The sequence below is a fragment of the Lagopus muta genome, chromosome 15 (assembly GCF_023343835.1).
Source record: "Lagopus muta isolate bLagMut1 chromosome 15, bLagMut1 primary, whole genome shotgun sequence".
NCBI classification, from domain to species: Eukaryota; Metazoa; Chordata; class Aves; order Galliformes; family Phasianidae; genus Lagopus; species Lagopus muta.
Window position 1 is genome coordinate 127,491 of NC_064447.1, and position 19,664 is coordinate 147,154.

Genomic DNA, 19,664 nt, shown 5'->3' on the forward strand with positions numbered 1-19,664 from the left:
CAGCTGCCCCATAGCTGTCCCGCTGCGCTGCCCTGCATCCCCAGTCCTGCAGCCCGTGTCCCCACGCCCCCAGTTCCCCCGATGTCCCCAGTGTCCCCACGGGCAAAGATGACCAGAAGTGACAGAAACGGCACCGACCGGAGAGTGGTGCTCAGAAATGGGCAGGAATGGGGATGGAGCCAAAGGGCAAAAACTGGTGGGACCGGAGCAGGATGGAGAGCTCAGAGCCCTGCTGCCCCAAAGGGTGGGGGGGTCCCGGGTCGGGGCTGGGGGGAAAAGGGGCAGAACTGGGTAAAGAGGGAAAGGAATGGAAGGAAATGGGGAGAAAAAGGGGAAATGGAAAGAAATGGGGAGGAGGGGGAACTGTGATGGGGGGAACGGGCAAGGAAAGACCTGAAAGGGTGGAAATGGGGAAAAAGGGGAAACGTGCAGAAATGGGGAAAGGGGGATGGAATGGACAGAGGGGGGAGGAGGCAGAAATGGGCAAAAAAAAAGAGGGGAATGACAAAAAGGAGAAGAAATGGGCAAAAAGGAGCAGGAATTGTCAGAATGGGAGGGAATTGGATTGGGCAGAGGTGTGGAAAGAAATGGAAGAATATTGAGAGAAATGGTCCAAAACAGAGGCACAGAATGGGAGGCATGGAACTCTGGGGAATGGGCAGCAGGAAATGGGCAGAAATGGGCAAAAATGGGCAGAAATGGGCAGAAGTGGGCAGAAATCATGGGCAGCAAAGTGTCAAATGGGAGCGGAATGGGCGAGGAACGGAAGCAGAAATGGGCAGAATGGGGAAGGAACTGGGAAGAAATGGCTGAACGTGAGAGAGCCACCCAGCTGTGGCACTGCCGTGCTGCCCCACAGCTGCCCCACAGCTGCCCCACAGCTGCCCCATACCTTCCCCATAGCTTCCCCACAGCTGCCCCACAGCTGCCCTACAGCTGCCCCATGACTCCACTGTCCCCCAGGACCTCTCCATGTCCCCACATCCCCACGCTCCCCCATCCCGGGCTCCCCCCCGCCCCCCCGCGCCCCATCCTGACATGTCCCCAGCGGTCCCAATGTCTCTGTGGGGTTGGAGGGCTGTGGGGCAGCAGAGCCCGGGGGTGTCTGTGGGCCTAGGGTGCCGCCGCCAGAGGGAAAACGGGGGTTGGGGATTGGGGGCACTTTGGGGTTCTCCCCCATCTGTCCGTCAGACCTTCGGACTCCCCCCCTGCCAGGGTCTCTCCCTCCACACCCCCCGCTCCCCCCAGCCCCAAAAGCACTGCATTTGGCTCCAGACCTGCGCCGAGCAGCAGCAGCACCCACGGCCCCATGGCGGGGAGCAGGGAGGTCTGCCCCACACCCACAGCCCACGCGCGGCCGTGGGGGGCGGAAGTGGGGAGAGGGGGCGGGGAAGGGCCGAGAGAGCCAAAAAAGGGCAAAAGCCAAACGGGTCTGCTCCGGAACTCTGCCCCACAGCTGCCCCATAGCTGTCCCGCTGCGCTGCCCCGTAGCTCTGCCCCACATCTGCCCCGTAGCTGCCGCACAGCGCTGCCCCACGTCCTCAGTTCCCCGAGTGTCCCCGGCGTCCCCGTGGGCAGAAGTTGTCCAAAAGAGGCAGAAATGGCCCAAAGCAGAGGCACTCGGTAACGAAGCGCCCCTTCGAGGCGGAGTGGCGGCCGACCCGACGGGAGCGGAACGGAGTGAACGGGGCGCAGCAGCGCTGGGGCCTCTGGGACCCCCGGGACCGCCGCGCACGGCGGGACCCCCAACCCGCAGCGCCGCCAGCGAGCGCGTAGCCCCGGCCGTTCGGGGGGGGTCAAGGCCGCCGGGCGTCCCGGGCCGGATGCGGCGCTCTGCGGAGCTCCGCGGGGCTCTGCGACCGCCGCTCGTGGGCGCGGGGGCTGCGAGGGGAGCGCCCACAAGTGCGGTGCGGAACCCCCCCGGGGCTCCTTCCCCGTCCTCAGCGCCCGCCTGAAGCGCCGGGGGGGCACGAACTGCCCCACACCGCCCCGCACCGCTCCGCACCGCCGCTGCTTGGGCTGCGGGGCGGTTTCGCTTCCCACGGATGTGGGGCGGCCCCACGGCTATGCGGCAGCTTCCCCAATTGCTCGGGGGGGAGGGGAGGGGGGAGGGGAGGGGGGCGCGGGGCTGAGCGCCGCTTAGAGGGACCGCGGCGGCAGCGCGAGGGGAGCGGAGCCCGGCCGGAACCCGCGACCCACCCCTACCCCCCGCCGGGCGCTGCCTCCGACCCCCCCCCAGACACCCGCCGACATCCTCATCCCGAACGGATCGCACCGCCCCTGAGCGGGCGAATTGAAGGGAAATCGGGAAAAGGGGAAGGAAGGGGAAGGAGGAAACGATGGAAAAGGAGGGGGGGGGGGGGGTGAGACAGAATGCCAGGAAACGGGAAAATGGGACAAAAAGAGGAAGTGGGGAGTGGGAAAGTGGGAAAACGGAGTGGGGCTGAAGGGGGGGAAATGGGAAAGGGCGGGAAGTGGGGGGATATAAAGGGAAAAGGGCATAAAGGGAAAAGATGCAGAGGAAAGGAAAGGGAAAGTGGGAACGTGAATGGAGGAGAGAAAAGAAAGCAAAGGGAGTGGAAAAATGAGACGGGAAAATGGGGGGAAACGGGAGAAAGGGGAAAGCGGGGAAATGGGAAAAAAACAGAAATGGGTTCATGGGGAGAAATTGGGAACGAGAGGAAAAGCAGCGGGGAGGAAAACGGAGGGGGGGGGGAAGAGGGGAAAAGAGAAAATGGCAAACGGGGAAATAATGGGGAAATGGGAAAGCATTTGGAAATGAATGAAGGCGATGGAAAGGGGGGGAAGGGGGAGCGGATAAATGGGGGGAGGGGGGGGGGGAGGAAGGGGAGGGGTGTGAAACGGCGCTCGGCAGCTGAAATGGCCGGGAACCGTGGGAACGGCTGGGAAGGCGGGACAGCACGGACAGACAGACGGACAGCTCGGGGCGCGCAGCGGGGATGGGACGGGACGCACGGATGGACAGATGGAGCCCCGCCAGGCGGCGCTGAGCTGAGCCCGACCCGCAGCGGCCGGGGGGCAGGCGGGGGGGGGGAGCGGCGCGGGCAGCGCTCGGTGCGGGAAACGTCGGAACGTCGGCAGCCGAAACGTCGGCGGGAAGCGCGGGAGAACGAATGCGGAGAGCGGGCTTAACGGTGCCGCCGTGCGGCCACACGTGGGTCCAACACCGCCGTCCGCCGTGGAGCGGAGCGCGGCGGTTTCCTATTTTCTGAGCCGGGTTTCTTCCTAAACGCGGCTGGGGTGCAGCGGGGGGGGGGAAGGAGCGCGGAGGGGCGGACGCTCCCGTACCCACCGGAACACACAGAACGGCCGTAAGCGCAGCGGCCGCGGTGGAGCCCATAGGAAAAAGTGGACTGCGGGTGCGGGTGCGCGGTGCCGCGATGTCGCGATGTCCGCCCCCGTTCGGGCTAAGCGCTCCGGCACTGAGGAACAACGGCTGCGCCGCCGCACCTCGGCCCGGCCGGAGCGCCCCGGGGACACGGCGGCACGGCGAGCGGCCCCGCGCATCGACGGACCGCCAGGAGCCGCGAGCGGCAGCGAAGGGATCGCGGCGTCAGCAATGACAGCAACAGCGCCGGGGAGAGAAGGGGCCGGGACGAAACCCGGGGGCGGGGTCACAGAGTCGACGCGGGGGGGGGGGGGGGGCCGACGTCGGCGCGGACGGACCGCGACCCGGGAGCGCCGCGTGCAGGAGGAGCGGACCGTCGGTAACCCGGCCCGACGCCGTGCGGCGACCGCGAGGAAGCGGGAGGAGCTGCGACCGTGCGCTGACCGCGGCGTCAGCGGCTCAGCGGGACGCGGCGGCTGCGGCCCGTGGTGCGGAACGGGAGGGGAGGAACGCGTTGGGGGCCACGAACCCCCTTACCGGCGGCCGGCTGCGGTCCATGGGGCTGCAGTGACCACGAACGGCAGGGTACAAAATCCTCGGGGCGTCACAGAGGGAGCACGGCAAGGGGCTGCTCTGAGCTTCAGGAGAGCGAAAGTGGAACTTGTCAGGGCACCGCTTGGCAGGGAAACGTGGCAGAAAGCACGGGAGGGGAGGGGGCCCAAGAAAGCTGGTTGGTATTCAAGGCCCATCTCCTCCGAGGCCAGAAGCCATGCATCCCCAGGAAGAGGAACGCAGGCAAGGGTACAGGCAGGCTTCCGTGGATCAACGAGGAGCTCCTGGACTTCCACTCAAAGAGGAGGTCTGTGGGGGTGGAAGCAGGAACAGCATTACCTAGGGGGCTGCAAAGGAGCTGCCAAAGCAGTCAAGGATTGGGCTCGGAAAGCCAAAACCCAAACAATTAAATCTAGCCAGGGACATCAAGGGGAACAAGAAATTCTTGAACAAGAAATTCTTGTAACCAAGGTGGATCCGTGATAAAAGGTGATAGTGATAGGACCATAGGGAATGGTTTCAAGCTACGGCAGGGGAGATTCAGGCTGGACATCAGGAAGTATTACTGTTCAGAAAGGGTGGTCAAGCACTGGAATGGATGCCCAGGGAGGTGGTGGAGTCACCGAGCCTGGGGGTGTTCAAGGAAAGGCTGGATGTTGTGTTGAGGGACGTGGTTTAGTGGGAGCTGTTGGTAAGAGGTGAACGGTTGGACTGGATGAGCTTTTAAGTCTTTTCCAACCTTGGTGATTCTGTGATTCTATGATTCTAAAAGGAAGGCCAGGGAGGATGTGGGCCCTGTCCTGAAGGAAACAAGCCCTGGTCATGAGGGATGTGGCCGAGGTGCTCCATGACTTCTTTGCCTCAGCCTTCACTGGCCAGGGCTCAGTGCCACTCTGCCCAAGCTGCAGAAAGCAATGGTAAGAACTGGGAGAAGGCAGAGCTGCTGCAAGCGAAGATGGGGTTTGCATAATCAATAAATACACACAGTTGTTATAATTAAGAAATATACAGGAAAGCTAAGCTCAACAGGTAATCACACCAAAGAAGAATGGATGGAAAGCTTTCCCTTGTCTTGGGCTCGCTGAAAAGATGCCAAGACGAGCGACTTCCAGCAGAGATTCTGCCCACCAGCAGCCAGCTCTTCAGTGGGCCCAGGAGAGGCGCAGCCAGGCTCCCCCCTTCCAGCAGCACAGCCGAATCGCCTCACCTGTGCTCCCAGGGCTGCCTCACGGCTCGCCCCAGGTGGTCGTGGTTCAGGCCGTGGTTCAGCAGCGCCCGCACAAGGTTCAAGACCATCTAAAGAACATAAAGGCACAGCTGCGTGGGAACCTGATGAGTTCTGAGGGAACTGGCAGTGAAGCTGCCAAGCTGCTGCCCATCATATTTGTCCTGGCAGTCTGGAGGAGTTACCAGCGATTGGAAAGGGAAAAAGAATGATCGGGGAACTGCAGTCGGTGTCAGCTCTGTGCCTGGCAAGATCGTGGAGCAGATCCTCCTGGAGGCCCCACCGAGGCACGTGGAAAATAAAGGAGGTGATTGATTGTAACCAGTGTGGCTTTGCCAACATCAAATCATGCCTGACAAACTTGCAGGTCTTTTAATGACAGTTACAGCATCAGTGCATAAAGGAAGAGCAGCTGGCATCATCTATTTGGACATGTGCAAATCATTTGGCACTGTTCTGCACGGCAGCCTGGTCACCAAGGCAAGGACAAATGGCTGTGATGGAGGGATGGCTGGCTGGATTTGGCATTGGCTGCATGCTTGCACTCGACTGCTCAGTGCCCACGTGGAGACTGGTGGTGAGCAGCGTTCCTCAGAGACCAGTGCTGGGAGCAGGGTGATCTTCCATCTTTGTAGGCAGCACGGGCAGCAGGATCCAGCCAACCTCAGCAGTTTTACAGATGGAACCGAGCTGAGTGCAGCTGAGGGAAAGGACGTCGTCCAGAGGGATCTGCACAGGCTGGAGAGGTGTGCCCGCATCAGCTTCGTGAACTTCAACAAGACCAGGTGCAGGGTCCTGCATCTGGGTTGGGGCAACCTCAAGCACAGTGCAGGTTGGGCAGAGAATGGCTTGAGAGCAGCCCTGAGGAGGCTTTGGAGTGTTGGTGGACCAAAGATTCAACATGAGCCAGCAAAGCGTGCTTGCAGCCCAGGAGGCCAAACAGATCCTGGGCTGCATCAAGAGAAGCGTGACCAGCAGGGAGAGGGAGGTGATTCCATCCCTCTGCTCTGCTCTTGTGAGATCCCACCTGCAGTTCTGCGTCCGGTTCTGGAGCCCTCAGCACAAGGACACAGAGCTGCTGCAGGCCATGAAGATGATCAGAGGATGGAGCACCTCCACTACGAGGACAGGCTGAGAGCCGGGGCTGTGCAGCCTGGAAAAGAAAAGGTTCTGGGGAGACTTTATAGCCCTTCCAGGACCTGAAGGGCCTACGGAAAAGCTGGGGAGAGACTTTTTATAAGGGCATTTATAAGGACAAGACGAGGGGAAATGGCTTTAAACTGGAAGAGTAGATTTACACTAAACGTTAGGAAGAAATTCTTTACTGTGAGGTGGAGACACTGGCACAGGCTGCCCGGTGAGGCTGTGGATGCCCCCTGCCTGGAAGCACTGCTGGGAGGCCAGGCTGGATGGGGCTGTGAGCAACCTGGGCTATGGGAGGTGTCCCTGCCTGCAGCAGGGGGTTGGGATGAGATGCTCTGAAAGGTCCCTTCCAACCCAAACCATCCTGTGATTCTGTGATCTAATTCTGACTTGTAAAAAAAAAAAAAACCTTTGGACTCCACAATTAGGCACGTTAATTAAATGAAGTGGCTACAGGAACTGCTGCGCACCTGAGCAGCTCCATGCTGTGTCTTTCCAGCACAAATGAAAGCACTGAGGAAGACAGCAGGACTGGCAGCAAGGGCAGTTTACACTCAACTGTGAGTACATGCCTTCCCAGCACAAGCTGTGAGAAGCCATGGTGAAGTTCTTTGTGCCGTTCACTTTCTTCATTTATGCAGAGCCGTGTCTCGGGGCCCTGTCCCAGCACACCGGCTGATGAGGATGACTGGCACCCCAAGGACTGTTTTGGACAGGTAATTTTCACACCAGCTCACTCACCTTATTTCCTCCGTGCAGCTTTATTTTGAGATACAGAGCCAGACCAAAAGTACAGGTACTGCTTCAGGGAAAGGAAAGCAACACAGAACGTACGAACTCAGCACTTTATTTGATCAGTGCAAGCTCACAATTACTCCAGATTCGTTTTCTCCAATAACTGAATTCATAAATAACAAGTTAGTGATTCCTTTAAGCACAGGTGACCGACAGCCAAGCCCTGAATCCGCCTCCCAGCTTTGTTCTTACAGCTCATCGAGGAAGGGAGTATTGCCCAGGTCTCCGCTGGCTGCCATCGATTTCTTCCCGCTGACAAATTTCTTTGCAGCCTGAAAATACATCAGAAAATCAGTGTAAGGAAACGTTCACTACAGCAGTCAGAAAGCAAAGAACGCAGCACACCCACAGTGGGCTCCCTTGTGCTGCCTGAGCTTCGGCTGCTCCAGCAGGACAGCACAGTGACACGAGGAGGCGCTGGCTCCTCAGAAGGGGTCACCCTGCACGGCAGTGAGCGACAGCCTGCGGGATCCTGCGGCCCTGCCACAGCTCGCGTCACAGCAGCAATGGGCAAGCGGAGACTGGGAAACATTTGCTGACTTACAAGTTCCGTCCCTGACGGACTTTTGGACAGAGTTTGCTTCAAGTATCATGAAGGCAGGAGCTCAGAACGGCACATGTGGTTGTGCCAACGTCCTGCTGGCAGTGCCGCAGCCCCAGTCTGCACAGCGAGCACTTCGCCCTCGGCAGTCCAACAAGCTGTGCCACCACGTGCCCAGACTGAGACTTGCGCCAAGTCTCAGTGCTGTGTGGGGCTTTGTACCCTCATCTACACTCATTTTATGTAAGTCAGTAAATATATCGTCTAATTCATTGACTTCTGTTAATAAAGATGTTAAAAGCCAGCCAGCTGTATTGTTGATGAACCGCCTCTCTCGTGATTTAAGGACACACGGATGAGCGGCGCCTGTCAGGAACTCGCACAGCCACGAAGGCACACGCGGCAGGGACTCACATTCACAACATCAGCAGAGGTTACAGAGTCGATCCTCTGAGCGACCGCAGCGGGCGCAGTGTGCGTGCCGGACTGCAGCGCCTCGCAGCCGATCTCATTCAGCAGCCCTTGCGCCGTCTCCACCGACATCAGGTAGGCAGCCTTCAGCTGATTCCTGCCCCACAACAGGGAGAGGTGAACACACCCGCCCCAGGACCACCACAAGCGCAGCGAGGCCTTCAGCCCCTGCAGCTCTCAAGACCCCTCTGTTCTGCAGCTTCTTCCCTTTCTGCAGTGAGCAGAGGGGCACTGCAGTCACACGCAGGCAGTGGGGAATGAGGCGCCGTGCCCCGGGACCATGCACTGCCCTCAGGGCCGGGGATCCCCAGCTGAGCAGCGTCTTTCTGCTTGAACTAATGAATGCAACTGCTCCACCACAAGACAAAATCATCAAGCTGACAAATCAGATGTGAAACTGGTCACAGACTGTCATCAAGACCAGACACAGAAAAGAGCCATTCTCGCGTAACTGACAGAAGCACAGATGGGAAGTGGGGAGCTTCCCTGCTGAACAGTTCAACCTCAACCTTTTGTTAAGGACCAACAGGCTCTGGCTCTGTTTCCCTTCTTCCCCTTGAGTCAAATCTGCACAGCAGTGCTGTTCTGTACAGCCCAGATGTGGCAGCTCAGTGCCTGCAGCACTACTGAGCAAAACGCAGCACAGCCCAAGCCAGGAGCCCCAAGCCAGGCTGGCACTGCTGGCACTGCTGCCCCTCTGGAGGTTTCCCCGCACTGAACTCCCCTAAAGGAACACAATCTTGGAGCACCTGGATGCAGTGCTGCTAATCCAGTGCTTCACATTTGCAGATCCTCAGCACTGTTGTCTTCTGAAGGCTCAGAGCACAGCTGCTCAATACAACTGTTGCTGCAGTGTGAGTGCAGAGCAAACTGCCGACACTGCAGCCCAGGATTCCAGCATGCTGGTTGTAGTATGAAGCAGCTACCTGCAAGAATTAATTTACCTAACAAGATCCTTACAGGAAATACTGCAAGCAGAGGGTTAGTGTCGCCCCTGAAAAATACTGGAGAGCAAAGCAGTCCATTGGTGGTGCTCCCACATCACTGCGAGGCGCTACAGAGCCCTTCCCCACAAAAAGGGCCCCAGCCGCAGCGCAGCACAGCCTGCACTCACTTTGCCTTTGCGACGTCCTCCTCCGTGACAGCGCCCTGCGCGGCTGCCTTCAGCTGGTTCATAGCAGCTCTGATGACCTGAGGAAGACGAGATCGCTTAGGGCTTCTTCCAGCATTAACCGGCAACGCGGCGTCTGATCTTCAGCTGCAAGCTGAGCAGCTTTGCAACAAAACTAAAACTACTGCAATCGCTGCCAGAACAGACTAAAGAAAGCAGCGTGGGTTGGAACCACCACAAATTAAGCTGTTAATTTGTACGGCACCTCCACCCTCCACGAGAACATTTCACCCCAACCCACACCTCTCACGCTGACCCACGCAGCCCTGCAGACAGCAGCACGGCCCGCAGCGCGGCGCCCCGCCGCCCACACCTGCATCGGGCGCTTCTCTCCGCCCAGCTGATGCAGGGAGCCCAACGAGCTGCTTCTGCTGCCCCATCGCCGTGCAGCTCTGGCACAGGCTGCCAACACCCCCATTCCAGCCAGCCGCTCACCTCCCCAGTGTGTGCAGCCTGAGATATGGTATAAAACCCAAAGATTCCGGAATCCGAGTAATTCACGTTAAATGCAGAAGCCTGCAAAACAAACACCGTTATCCATTGTTTCAAGTATCACAATGATGCAGCATCAAGCAGAGGAAGACATTTACTATCAGGGTCCAAAGGCTGGAGGATGCCAGGCCACATCTGTGCAAGGATGACACTGAGGAAAGAACTACAGGGGCTGTACTGAAGGTAGTGCTCCTGTTTTATTACATCAGCCCACGCCATCAGAGGAGGACGTGGGTGGGATGGTGGCAGAGGCTGAACCTTCCCACCAATTTAACTGCATTTTGCTGCTGTGTCGCAAACGGCTGCAGGGGGGCACTGACAGAGCAGTGTCTGACATGGAAGTGTGTATACAGCCAAGGGGTCTCACTGACTTTCCCCCACAGAAAAAATGGCACCCACTGACACCATGAACAGCTGTGAACGCTGATGGAGACCCAGCGGTGACTGCTGGCACAGTGAGAGCTGGGGGTGCCGCATTCTGCAGTGACAGCAGCTCACCTCCGCTGGTGCAGGTTTGTACGAGTGCAGCATGCAGCTCCTGTTCACTGCTGGTGAAAATGCACAGCGAGTGGCTGTGCTGAAGAACTGTGTTCTGTAGCTGAGGATTTGTTCTATCACATGGCATTGCTGTGCTCTTTGTATCTATTGTCATTTCCATTGAAAGGAAAATTGAAAAGGAAGCACTACTTTCAGAATGAGCCACGTAACTAATTATGACCCTAGATGGAAATGGCAGCTCTCAAAGGACAGCACGGCTCTTACTCAAAACCTCAGAGTGCAGGACCCCCTGGAACTTACATCAAAAGGCTGCGTGGTTGCTTTGGCAATGCCCTGGTACAGCTTGCTGGTAACATTGCCTCCCCTCTTGATAAGTGGTCCAGCACCCAAAACGTGCTGCAGGACACTGAAAGCATTTGCTTCTGCACTTCCAAAAGCAGCTCCTTCTGCTACAACAGCAGCGTGGACAAGGCTGTGGCCACTCTGTTCTCGGATTTCTCCTAATAGTACAGTAACAGGAAAAAAAGGTAATGCACTGTTCAGTTAAAAACTATTAGAGGAATAAAAACATTTGTAGCCAGGAGTTTCCTCAGAGGGAAATCAAGGTGTGGATTTCTACATCTGCACTCCTTTTACTTTAAAGCCAATCCCCCTTGTCCTCTCACTGTGCTGCTGCAAAAGGTCGGTCCCCCTCATAAGCTCCCTTTAAGCCCGCAATGAGGTCTCCCTACAGCCTTCTGCTCTCCATGCTGCACACCCCGGCTCCTCAGCCTGCCTGCACAGCAGAGCTGCTCCAAGCTCCGAGCATCTTCATCGCCTGCCCTGGCCCTGCTGCAACAGCTCCCCCCCTTGCTATGCCAGGCCCCAGGCCTGGACGCAGCACTGCAGCTGGGGGCTCTGAGGGCAGAGCAGAGGGGGACAATCCCCTCCCTGCCCACCTCCCCCCTCTGCTGCTGCAGCCCAGGATGCAGTCGGCCTTTGGGGCTGCGAGCGCACGCTGCTGCCTCACGTCCAGCTCTTCGTCCACCAGAACCCCTGCGTCCCTCTGCGCAGGGCTGCTCTCTGTGAGCTCTTCTCCCAGTCTGCACACACCTGGTGCTGCCCCGACCCGAGCACAGCACCCCGCGCTGCGCCTTGCTTGGCCTCAGCAGGTTCTCGTGTGCCCCTTCTCCAGCCTGTCCAGGTCCAGCCGGGTGCCGCCCTCCCTTCTGCTGTGCCATCGCAAACTGCTCCGCGATCTTCCCAGGCACAGAGGTGATGCTCACCAGCCTGTAGTTCCCCAGCTCCTCTTTCCTCCCTCTCTTGCAAATGAGTGATGGTTCCCTCTTCACCTGACAGCCACAACTTTTCAAATATGATGGAAGCAGCTCAACAGCCACTTCAGCCAGCTCCCTCACCCCCACCATGCACGTCACCCAGGCCCATAAGGTGGACTCGGACTTGTTCTGCACATACAGTGGGATTCTGCTCCCCCATTTGTCAGCAAGAAGCTCAGGAGTGTGAAAAATATGGGCATCCTGCCACCAGTGAAGGCTGAAGCAAAGAAGTGAGTACCTCAGCATTCTCAGCCCCCCCTTGTATTTACCACAGGGGGTATGCTCTCCCTTGTCTGTCTCTGCTGACCAATGCACCTACAGGGCCCCTTCTGTATGTGGGGATGTCCTGCCCCTCACCAAGTTCAGTTCCATCTGTCTCAGCCTCCCTAGTCCCATCTCTGCAGGACTGGACAGAACTGCAGTGCTCTTCCCAGGTCACAGACCCCTGCAGCCCCTCACCATCCTCATCCACCAAGGCACTCTAAGTCTCCCTCCGTATTTTGCAGTCTCATTGTTGCAGCCTCCCCTGGCCCAACCTGAATAAGCAGGAGCAGTAGCCATTTCTGGCTTTATCAGACCCCTCAGTCCCTTCCCAACATCCCACAACAGGTACTGCTCCTCTCTACAGAGGCCACGCAGCCCACAAACAGATGCAGCACAGCCCAGAAGCTGGTCCGCGTGCACACGGGGGGCGTTGTGCCTCTGCTCCCGGCTCCCCCCCCCACCATGTCCACCGCCCTCTCAAAGCCCTGTGGGCCCCTGGCTGCTGCAGGCTGCTCTCATCTCAGCCTGAGGTCTCCTGGATTTCCAGACCTGACTCTCATGCTGCCATCCTCACTGCAGAACAAGCCTGCACTGGAGCTGATCGCCTCGGAGAAATGTGAAATATTTGTCCTGTTCATCATAGAAGTGTTTATCCTCATCCTAGAAGCTGAAGTTATCCCACTCAAGTGGTAACAATTTCCTATTTTTCCATCTGACTACAAAGTGATCTGACACCCCAACCAAAGAACAGACTGCAGTATTATACAGACGCTGCTCTGAAAGAGCAACACAGAGCTTTGCGTTTCAGAAAAGGCTTCACACAGTCCAACAGCCCTTCCCAAAGGAGCTACCAGCAGCTCCAGTCAACTTCCTGCCTTCCCCAGCTCTTTAGAGAACCTCCCCATACACAGTGAGCTAAAATAGACGCTTGCATTCCATGTTAAGATAGACATGATTGTGCAGGTCAAACTTTGTCAAGCATACGGGTTTTCTTTTTCCCAAAACAGTGGGAGAAAGAAAATCCTCTGCTTATTTAGAGAGACACCCCTGAGCGGGCATTTCCCACACAGAGCATAGAGCACAACTGTGCAGTTTTCATTGCAACTCAACGAATAGCGTTGTAACAACACCAAGAGGAGCCCCGGCAGCAGAGCCACACTCACCCCCCCGGTAGGTGGCCTTTGCACTGGAGATGCCGGCTCCGCTGCGGATATTTAGGAACTGCTCTGCCACTTGCTTCAAGTCGGAGTGCTTCACACCTGTAATGCAACGGTTTATTCCAAGTAATGTCACGTTATTGGAAAACCATCAGTGACAAAAGTTTCTTAAACGCACCACAACACAGAACTTGTACAGCAGTTTCTTTTCTGACCCTCAGCCCACACGGCCATACGCACCTATTCCCACGAGGGCCATTCGCGAACTCGTGAAGTTGTTCTGTACAAAGTGGTGAAGCTGCAACAGGAAGGCAGAATTGTAGGTATTTTGTACAAAAAACAAAAGAGGCAGAAATGTTTGTGACACCTGCTGTTCGGAGCTCACACTTCTTAAAGCCACCACCCACCATGCTTCCCCGCCCATGAGAAGCGCTTTGCTCGCACTGCGGACTGCTGCTGTACGCCGACGTCTCCCCAAGAGCCGTGCAACCACAGCCCTTCTAAATGAACCCAAAAGCCCTGAGGAGGCCAGATAAGATGATCAGCACTGATCGTACATCCGCCCAGTTCTTTTTCTCTGCCTGCCTTTCTCTATCCTCGGTAAGGAAGCGGGGAGAGATTTATCAAGGAGAATCCTACCTGCTCGGATGTAATTTTTCCGATTCTGTAGTCTGGGCAGTACATGGGGTTTGCCAGAGCAGTCTTGTAAGCTGCAGCATGCAAGTTTTCCAGCAGTCCTAACAGGAACAAAGTTTCCAGTGCTGAGGATTAGCAATAGATGGCAGCATGACGCTGGTGAAACCCAGCTGCGGCGCACTTACAGCGCTCATTCACAAGACCCACAGCCCCACACTAATAAAGTTTCATCCAGCAACAGATCCGGGCTGGGTGTTCCTATTCAGCTGGACCTTATAAAAGCTCTCAAGGACTCACAGATGCTCAACACTTTCTGGCCTCACAACAAGGTATAACGCAGCCTGGTTTGCATTCATTTCTGGGGAGGGTGGGTGGCTTCAGTAAAAAGCAGTGGCCATATGTCATATATGGGCTGCAGAAACTTGCGGGCTTATGAAGAAGTTAGGTAACAACAGAAAGGCCGTATCTATTGGCGGGCTGGGCTGAAAAGTAAAGCGGTCAGGGGACGGGGCAAGAGTTTTTCAAAGTTCTTTGTTTTTAAGACGCACCCACAGCACCAACACAGCAAATGAGAAAAACACCTACCGACTTGAGGGCTCTGAAACGCGACCGCTTTGTCGACTTTCAGCTGGGGCTGAAGATCAGCAACTTCCCAGGGCCTGAATTCCGGAGCCGTGGTGACGTTCAGGAGGTACTCCATTACGGTGTCACTGGAGAGAAGCAGCGAGAAAGGCATTGAGAACCAGCAGGTGTTTCTTTGGCAGTTGAAAGCAGCTCTGACCAACCCAACAACAACCCGGCGACACCGAGCAAAGCCCCCAGAGCGGCGCAGCAGCCGGCCGTGCCGCAGGCACCGCGATTCCCCTTCAGCGCGGCGCTCGGGCGCTCAGTGACACGAATGTGGAGCCGCGCGGCAGCGTGCTGGTTTGTTTGCTGCCGCGCTGAGAGCAGCCCCGCAGTGCACAGAGCTGGGCGGTACCTACACGTGGCCACGCAGGCACTGCACGCAGTACGCCATCTTCTCCCTCGTTGAGAACACGCTGCAACACAAGGCACACAGAGGGGTTTCAGCTGGGAGCACAAAAGATGTGGACTTCCACACGTGCTCCCCACCGATGGAATCTTTCAGCGAGATACTGACGGGAGCACCAGTGTAAAGGAGGGAGAATAGCAGCATTTCAACCCACAGCACGTGGGTTGCTCAGCACAACACGCATCTAGCAGTGGTGTGGGAAGCACCCGGTGATACCGACTGCATCAGGGCCATAGCAATCTGGGACATGGTGATAACTCACGGTAAAACAGCAAGACTGAAGAGTAAAACCTGAAAATGGGTATAAATATCAAAGTAATTCAGAAATTGCTCTCAGTGGGCAGAAAACTGTCTGCCTCACCTCAACGCATTATTTTCCTTAGCAAAAAGAGCAGCATGCAGAGTAACCTACCACACTGTATAGCACAACCTCACTGCACAGCTGGCACACGCTGGTGCCCTCATTCCTCCGAGGAAGGTTCTCTAGGCTTAGGACTCCCAAACTGGGAAACTCATCTACCACCCAAATTGTTCACAGAACTACAGTAGGAGTGTTATCTATTTCCCAAGTAAGACAGACCCACAGACCTCAGTCAGTCTCACCTTCAAGACAAGGAAGGCAGACAGAACACAGAAGCTTCCTATGCAACCCTCCCTTCGAGGCACGCACCCACCCACACACCGTAATGCTTTCGGTTTCCTTTGCCACCTTGCTTTACTCCCATCGGGCCAGGTTACAAACCTTAGGCTGCCCCCAACAGCTTCGATGCCACGAGTAATCCTGAAAGAGGATGCTCCTTTTGTAGTCTATTAAAAAAAGAAATGATAATTAAAAAGAGACTTAAGATTACAGCTTTGCCTGACACGGGTCAGTGCTACAGCAAAGCTGAAGCAGCCCGTGCTTACCCATTCCTACAGAAACCACTGCCCATACAGAGAAGCTGAGCCCATTTACCACGTCCTTATTCCCATTCTATCCCTCTCCCTGATTTCCCAGCACAATTACCCTGTTCCCCCAGCCCCATTCTATGGGAACGATCCAGGTTTGGCTAAATGTTTCACAGGATTCTTTAACTTGGATAAACTTCACACCGCCAGGACAAGGAAATCCTGCATGTCCTGCCATACTATGGGAGCAGCCACAGCACGGCTGGGAGCAGCCACAGCACGGCACCCAGCACCGTCCTCCTGGCAGCAGCACCAGAAGAGACTGCTAGAGCTCAGCACCCAGAATCCAACCAGCACTACTCCTGCAGAACCCTGCAGCAGCTGTGTTGGGGGTTTCGGTGCACACCTTCTGCCTGCCCATCTTTGGAGCCATGTAAGGACTGCTGGCAGTGAACGTGTATAATTTGTTCTTGAATCTGCTGGCACATTCCTGCCCCCAGAGCTCACACCAACCCTGGTGAGTTGTGAGAAAAGCCATTTGGGAACATCTCTCATACACATCTGAGTTGACGTGTGACATCCAAGTCTTTTACCACAGCTGAAGCACAACGAGCCCCATCCTGGTGTGACACAGACACATCAACTATGCAGTGAGAGACAGTGTGAGAGAGCACAGCTCCTCACAAACAGCCACAAAGCAACGGCGTTTCTCCCGCACTGGCATCCCCAACCAGCAAGGAACGCTGTCTGCACTGCCTGCACTGCGGCACAGCTCTTACACACTGCTGCTCTCTGCTGTCCTGAATCTTCTACCACTCTGCACCACCAACCATGGGAACAGAACAGCCACCTACCAGAGGGGAGGCGAGACGAAGCAGATGGGCTGTTCCCAGGTTAGCGGTGGTTTCATATCTGCTGCCCGCCCTGATGAACACACCGATCCTCGAGGCCGGAGAAAAGTTCTCCAGAGATGCAATAATTAATCCGTTTGGTAATTTTGTGATCTGCATTAAAAGCAACATTGGGTTTCTGAGACACTGGGTGTACTGCCACAGTTCTGCTTTGATTTAAAAAAAAAAAAAAAAAAAAAAAAAAAAAAAAAAAAAGGAAAGAGAAAAGAAATATCCGCGCCGAAACTGACCTCCAGATGCTCCACATCTGCAGACAGCTTCAGCCGCTCTGCAGTCGCTGACACCGCTGCTTTAGGTGCTACTTTAAGGGAGTACAGCCTCTTCTGGAGGAGAGAGCAGAAGGAAAGGAGTTTGCTGCTGTCACAGTTCTGTGCTTTTTGGTTTCCAGTATTCCACATCATTACATTATGTTGGGAGTCAAAGTGTTGAAGCTCCATTCCTGGTACCCATCCCTTCCATCACAGAAGTCACGGGCTGCAGCCCTTGCGGGGAGGCGGCCTCTGGCTGCCTGGCAGTGCTGCTGGAGGTGCTTTCCTGGCTGCTCCTAGCTTTTTGAGTTTGACTTGGCCTCAGGAACTCTCTCTCTTATCTTATTTATTAGTCTCAATCTCAATTACATTGCATTATACTGTGTTACCTCGCATTCCGATATCATAGTAAAATAAGCTTTCTTCCATAGGTCATTGCTGCTGTTTTTTTCTTCCTTGAGCCCAGCTCCCACCTCCCTATCCCTTTTCCTTTTTCCTTCCCATTTTGTGGGGCTGGGAGGCCCAGGAGCCAACAGCCCCCCATCACAGGACAGATTGATCTAGTTACCGACCCAGGGGTCATTGCTGGGGCCTGTCCTCTTCAATATCTTTATTGATGACCTGGATGAGGGCATCGAGTGCACCCTCAGTAAATTCGCAGATGACACCAAATTGGCTGGAAGTGTGGATCTGCCTGGGGGTAGCGAGGCCCTACAGAGGGATCTGGACAGGCTGGAGAGCTGGGCTGGAGCCAATGGGATGAGTTTCAACAAGGCCAAATGCCGGGTCCTGCACTTCAGCCACAACAACCCCAGGCGACGCTACAGGCTTGGGGCGGTGTGGCTGGAGACTGCATAGAGGAAATGGACCTGGGGGTATTGATTGATGTTGGGCTGAACATGAGCCGACAGTGTGCCCAGGTGGCCAAGAAGGCCAGTGGCATCCTGGCTTGCATCAGAAACAGCGTTGCAAGCAGGAGCAGAGAGGTGATTGTTCCCCTATATTCAGCACTCGTGAGGCCGCACCTCGAGTACTGTGTCCAGTTTTGGGCCCCTCACTGCAAGAAAGATATTGAGGCCCTGGAACGTGTTCAAAGGAGGGCAACAAAGCTGGTGAGGGGTCTGGAACACAGGGCTGATGAGGAGAGGCTGAAGGAGCTGGGAATGTTCAGCCTGGAGAAGAGGAGGCTCAGGGCAGACCTCATTGCTCTCTATAACTTCCTGAAGGGAGGTTGTAGTGAGCTGGGGGTCAGCCTCTTCTCTCGTGTCATCAGTGATAGGACCAGGGGGAATGGTTTCAAGCTACGGCAGGGGAGATTCAGGCTGGACATGAGGAAGTATTACTGTTCAGAAAGGTTGGTCAGGCACTGGAATGGATGCCCAGGGAGGTGGTGGAATCACCGACCCTGGGGGTGTTCAAGGAAAGACTGGATGTTGTGTTGAGGGACATGGTTTAGTAGGAGCTATTGGGAATGGGGGAACGGTTGGACTGGGTGATCTTTTAGGTCTTTTCCAACCTTAGTGATTCTATGATTCTATGTTGTGTTAGCTCCGTGACAGCTGTGTTAGTTAATTCCTATATTCTAACAAAGCAGCTTATTTTAAAGTTGACATACATTAAACAATCCAGGATCACAGAACAAAAATATGCATTCCCTTTTAATTCCTCAAATTGCTTTTCCATTACAGCTGAAACTTCAAAGCAATGACTTAAACGAGACCTCTGGGAATCCAAAAAGCAGCACCTCGGTACCAGTGCCCTTCTGCTTTCCTTTGTGTAGTACCAACCTCCCCAGCACCACGTGGTCTATAGGAACACCACACAGGAATTAACTGAATGAGCCCCTGCAATCCCTATCTGTTCTGTGGGGCAGAATCACAGAACTTAGTCTGGAAGTGACCTCAAGGATCATCAAGAATACAATGATACATACCTGGTACAGCAGCTCAGCCTCAAGGCAGGACATCTGCTTATCTGTTTTCCAGTTGAGGGGGGGGGACACCGCCAGAGCCCTCCTTCGGGCACCAGGCAGCAGCACCAATCACAGGACAGTTTGGGTTGGAAGGGACCTTTCAGAGCATCTCGTCCCAACCCCCTGCTGCAGGCAGGGACACCTCCCATAGCCCAGGTTGCTCACAGCCCCATCCAGCCTGGCCTCCCAGCAGTGCTTCCAGGCAGGGGGCATCCACAGCCCCACTGGGCAGCCTGTGCCAGTGTCTCCACCTCACAGTAAAGAATTTCTTCCTAACGTTTAGTCTAAATCTACTCTTCCAGTTTAAAGCCGTTTCCCCTATCACTGCATACCTTATGAAACGTCTCTCCCCAGATTTCCCAGAGACCCTTCACGTCCCGGAAGGGCTGCAGGATCCCCCCGGAGCCTTCCGTTCCCCACGCCGCACAGCGCAGCTCTCAGCCCGTCCTCGCGGCGGAGGCGCCCCGTCCTCTCACCATCTTCGTGCCCCCTTTCTGCCCGCCCCGGCCCCGGCCGCAGCGCACGGCTCAGCGCTGCAGATACGGCCCCACAGGAGCCGCAGCACAGCACTGCTCCTCCGCAGCCGTTCAGCGCCCAGCACAAACACGGCGCTCCGGCAGCCGCTCCCATCGCAGCAGCGCAGCCAAGGCCCTGCGATACAGCCGGCCCGGGGCCGAGAAGGCCACACCCCGGACCCAGCCACGGCCACACCGCGCTGCGCCGCGTCCGACCTTCAGCGCTGCCACCCGGCCCAGCCGCCGGCAGCTACCAGACAAGCTCTCCAGCCTCAGCCTCGGCCTCCCTGCCCTGCCCCACTCCCCTCCACCGCCCCGAGCGCCGCTCACCGCGAGGGACCGGGCAGACAGCGGGAAGCGCTTCATGGTGCCGTGCCGCGCCGCGCCAGCAGGGCGAGATGGCCGTCCGCGGGGAGGACTCTGCCTTCCCGGTGTGCCCCACGCCGCGCGGCACTCTAGCACTGCGGCGCCGGGACTCTACTGCTCC

General features: G+C 56.3%; 1 protein-coding gene across 1 annotated transcript; it reads right to left on the minus strand.

Moving 5' to 3' along the window:
• Window positions 1-7,100: 7,100 nt before the first annotated feature.
• On the minus strand, window positions 7,101-19,641 carry LOC125701004 (cytochrome b-c1 complex subunit 2, mitochondrial). Its single transcript, XM_048962424.1, has 14 exons — window positions 19,508-19,641; window positions 16,673-16,765; window positions 16,386-16,535; window positions 15,386-15,450; window positions 14,594-14,650; window positions 14,196-14,320; window positions 13,614-13,711; window positions 13,215-13,272; window positions 12,981-13,076; window positions 10,538-10,737; window positions 9,683-9,763; window positions 9,191-9,267; window positions 8,020-8,173; window positions 7,101-7,336 (listed from the first exon to the last, which is right to left on the minus strand). The coding sequence occupies exons 1-14, from the start codon at window positions 19,541-19,543 to the stop codon at window positions 7,253-7,255; spliced, it is 1,374 nt and encodes a 457-aa protein (XP_048818381.1). The 5' UTR covers window positions 19,544-19,641; the 3' UTR covers window positions 7,101-7,252.
• Between the last annotated feature and the right edge of the window lie 23 nt (window positions 19,642-19,664).

What these genes read in the sequence shown, in the direction of transcription:
- LOC125701004 (XM_048962424.1), bottom strand. Translation starts at nt 19,543, where the DNA reads ATGAAGCGCTTCCCGCTGTCTGCCCGGTCCCTCGCG. An exon ending in CAGATGTGGAGCATCTGGAG is followed by an intron (nt 16,536 to 16,672) that starts GTCAGTTTCGGC and finishes CTTTTAATGCAG; the next exon opens with ATCACAAAATTACCAAACGG. An exon ending in GCTGTTGGGGGCAGCCTAAG is followed by an intron (nt 14,651 to 15,385) that starts GTTTGTAACCTG and finishes CTTGTGTTGCAG; the next exon opens with CGTGTTCTCAACGAGGGAGA.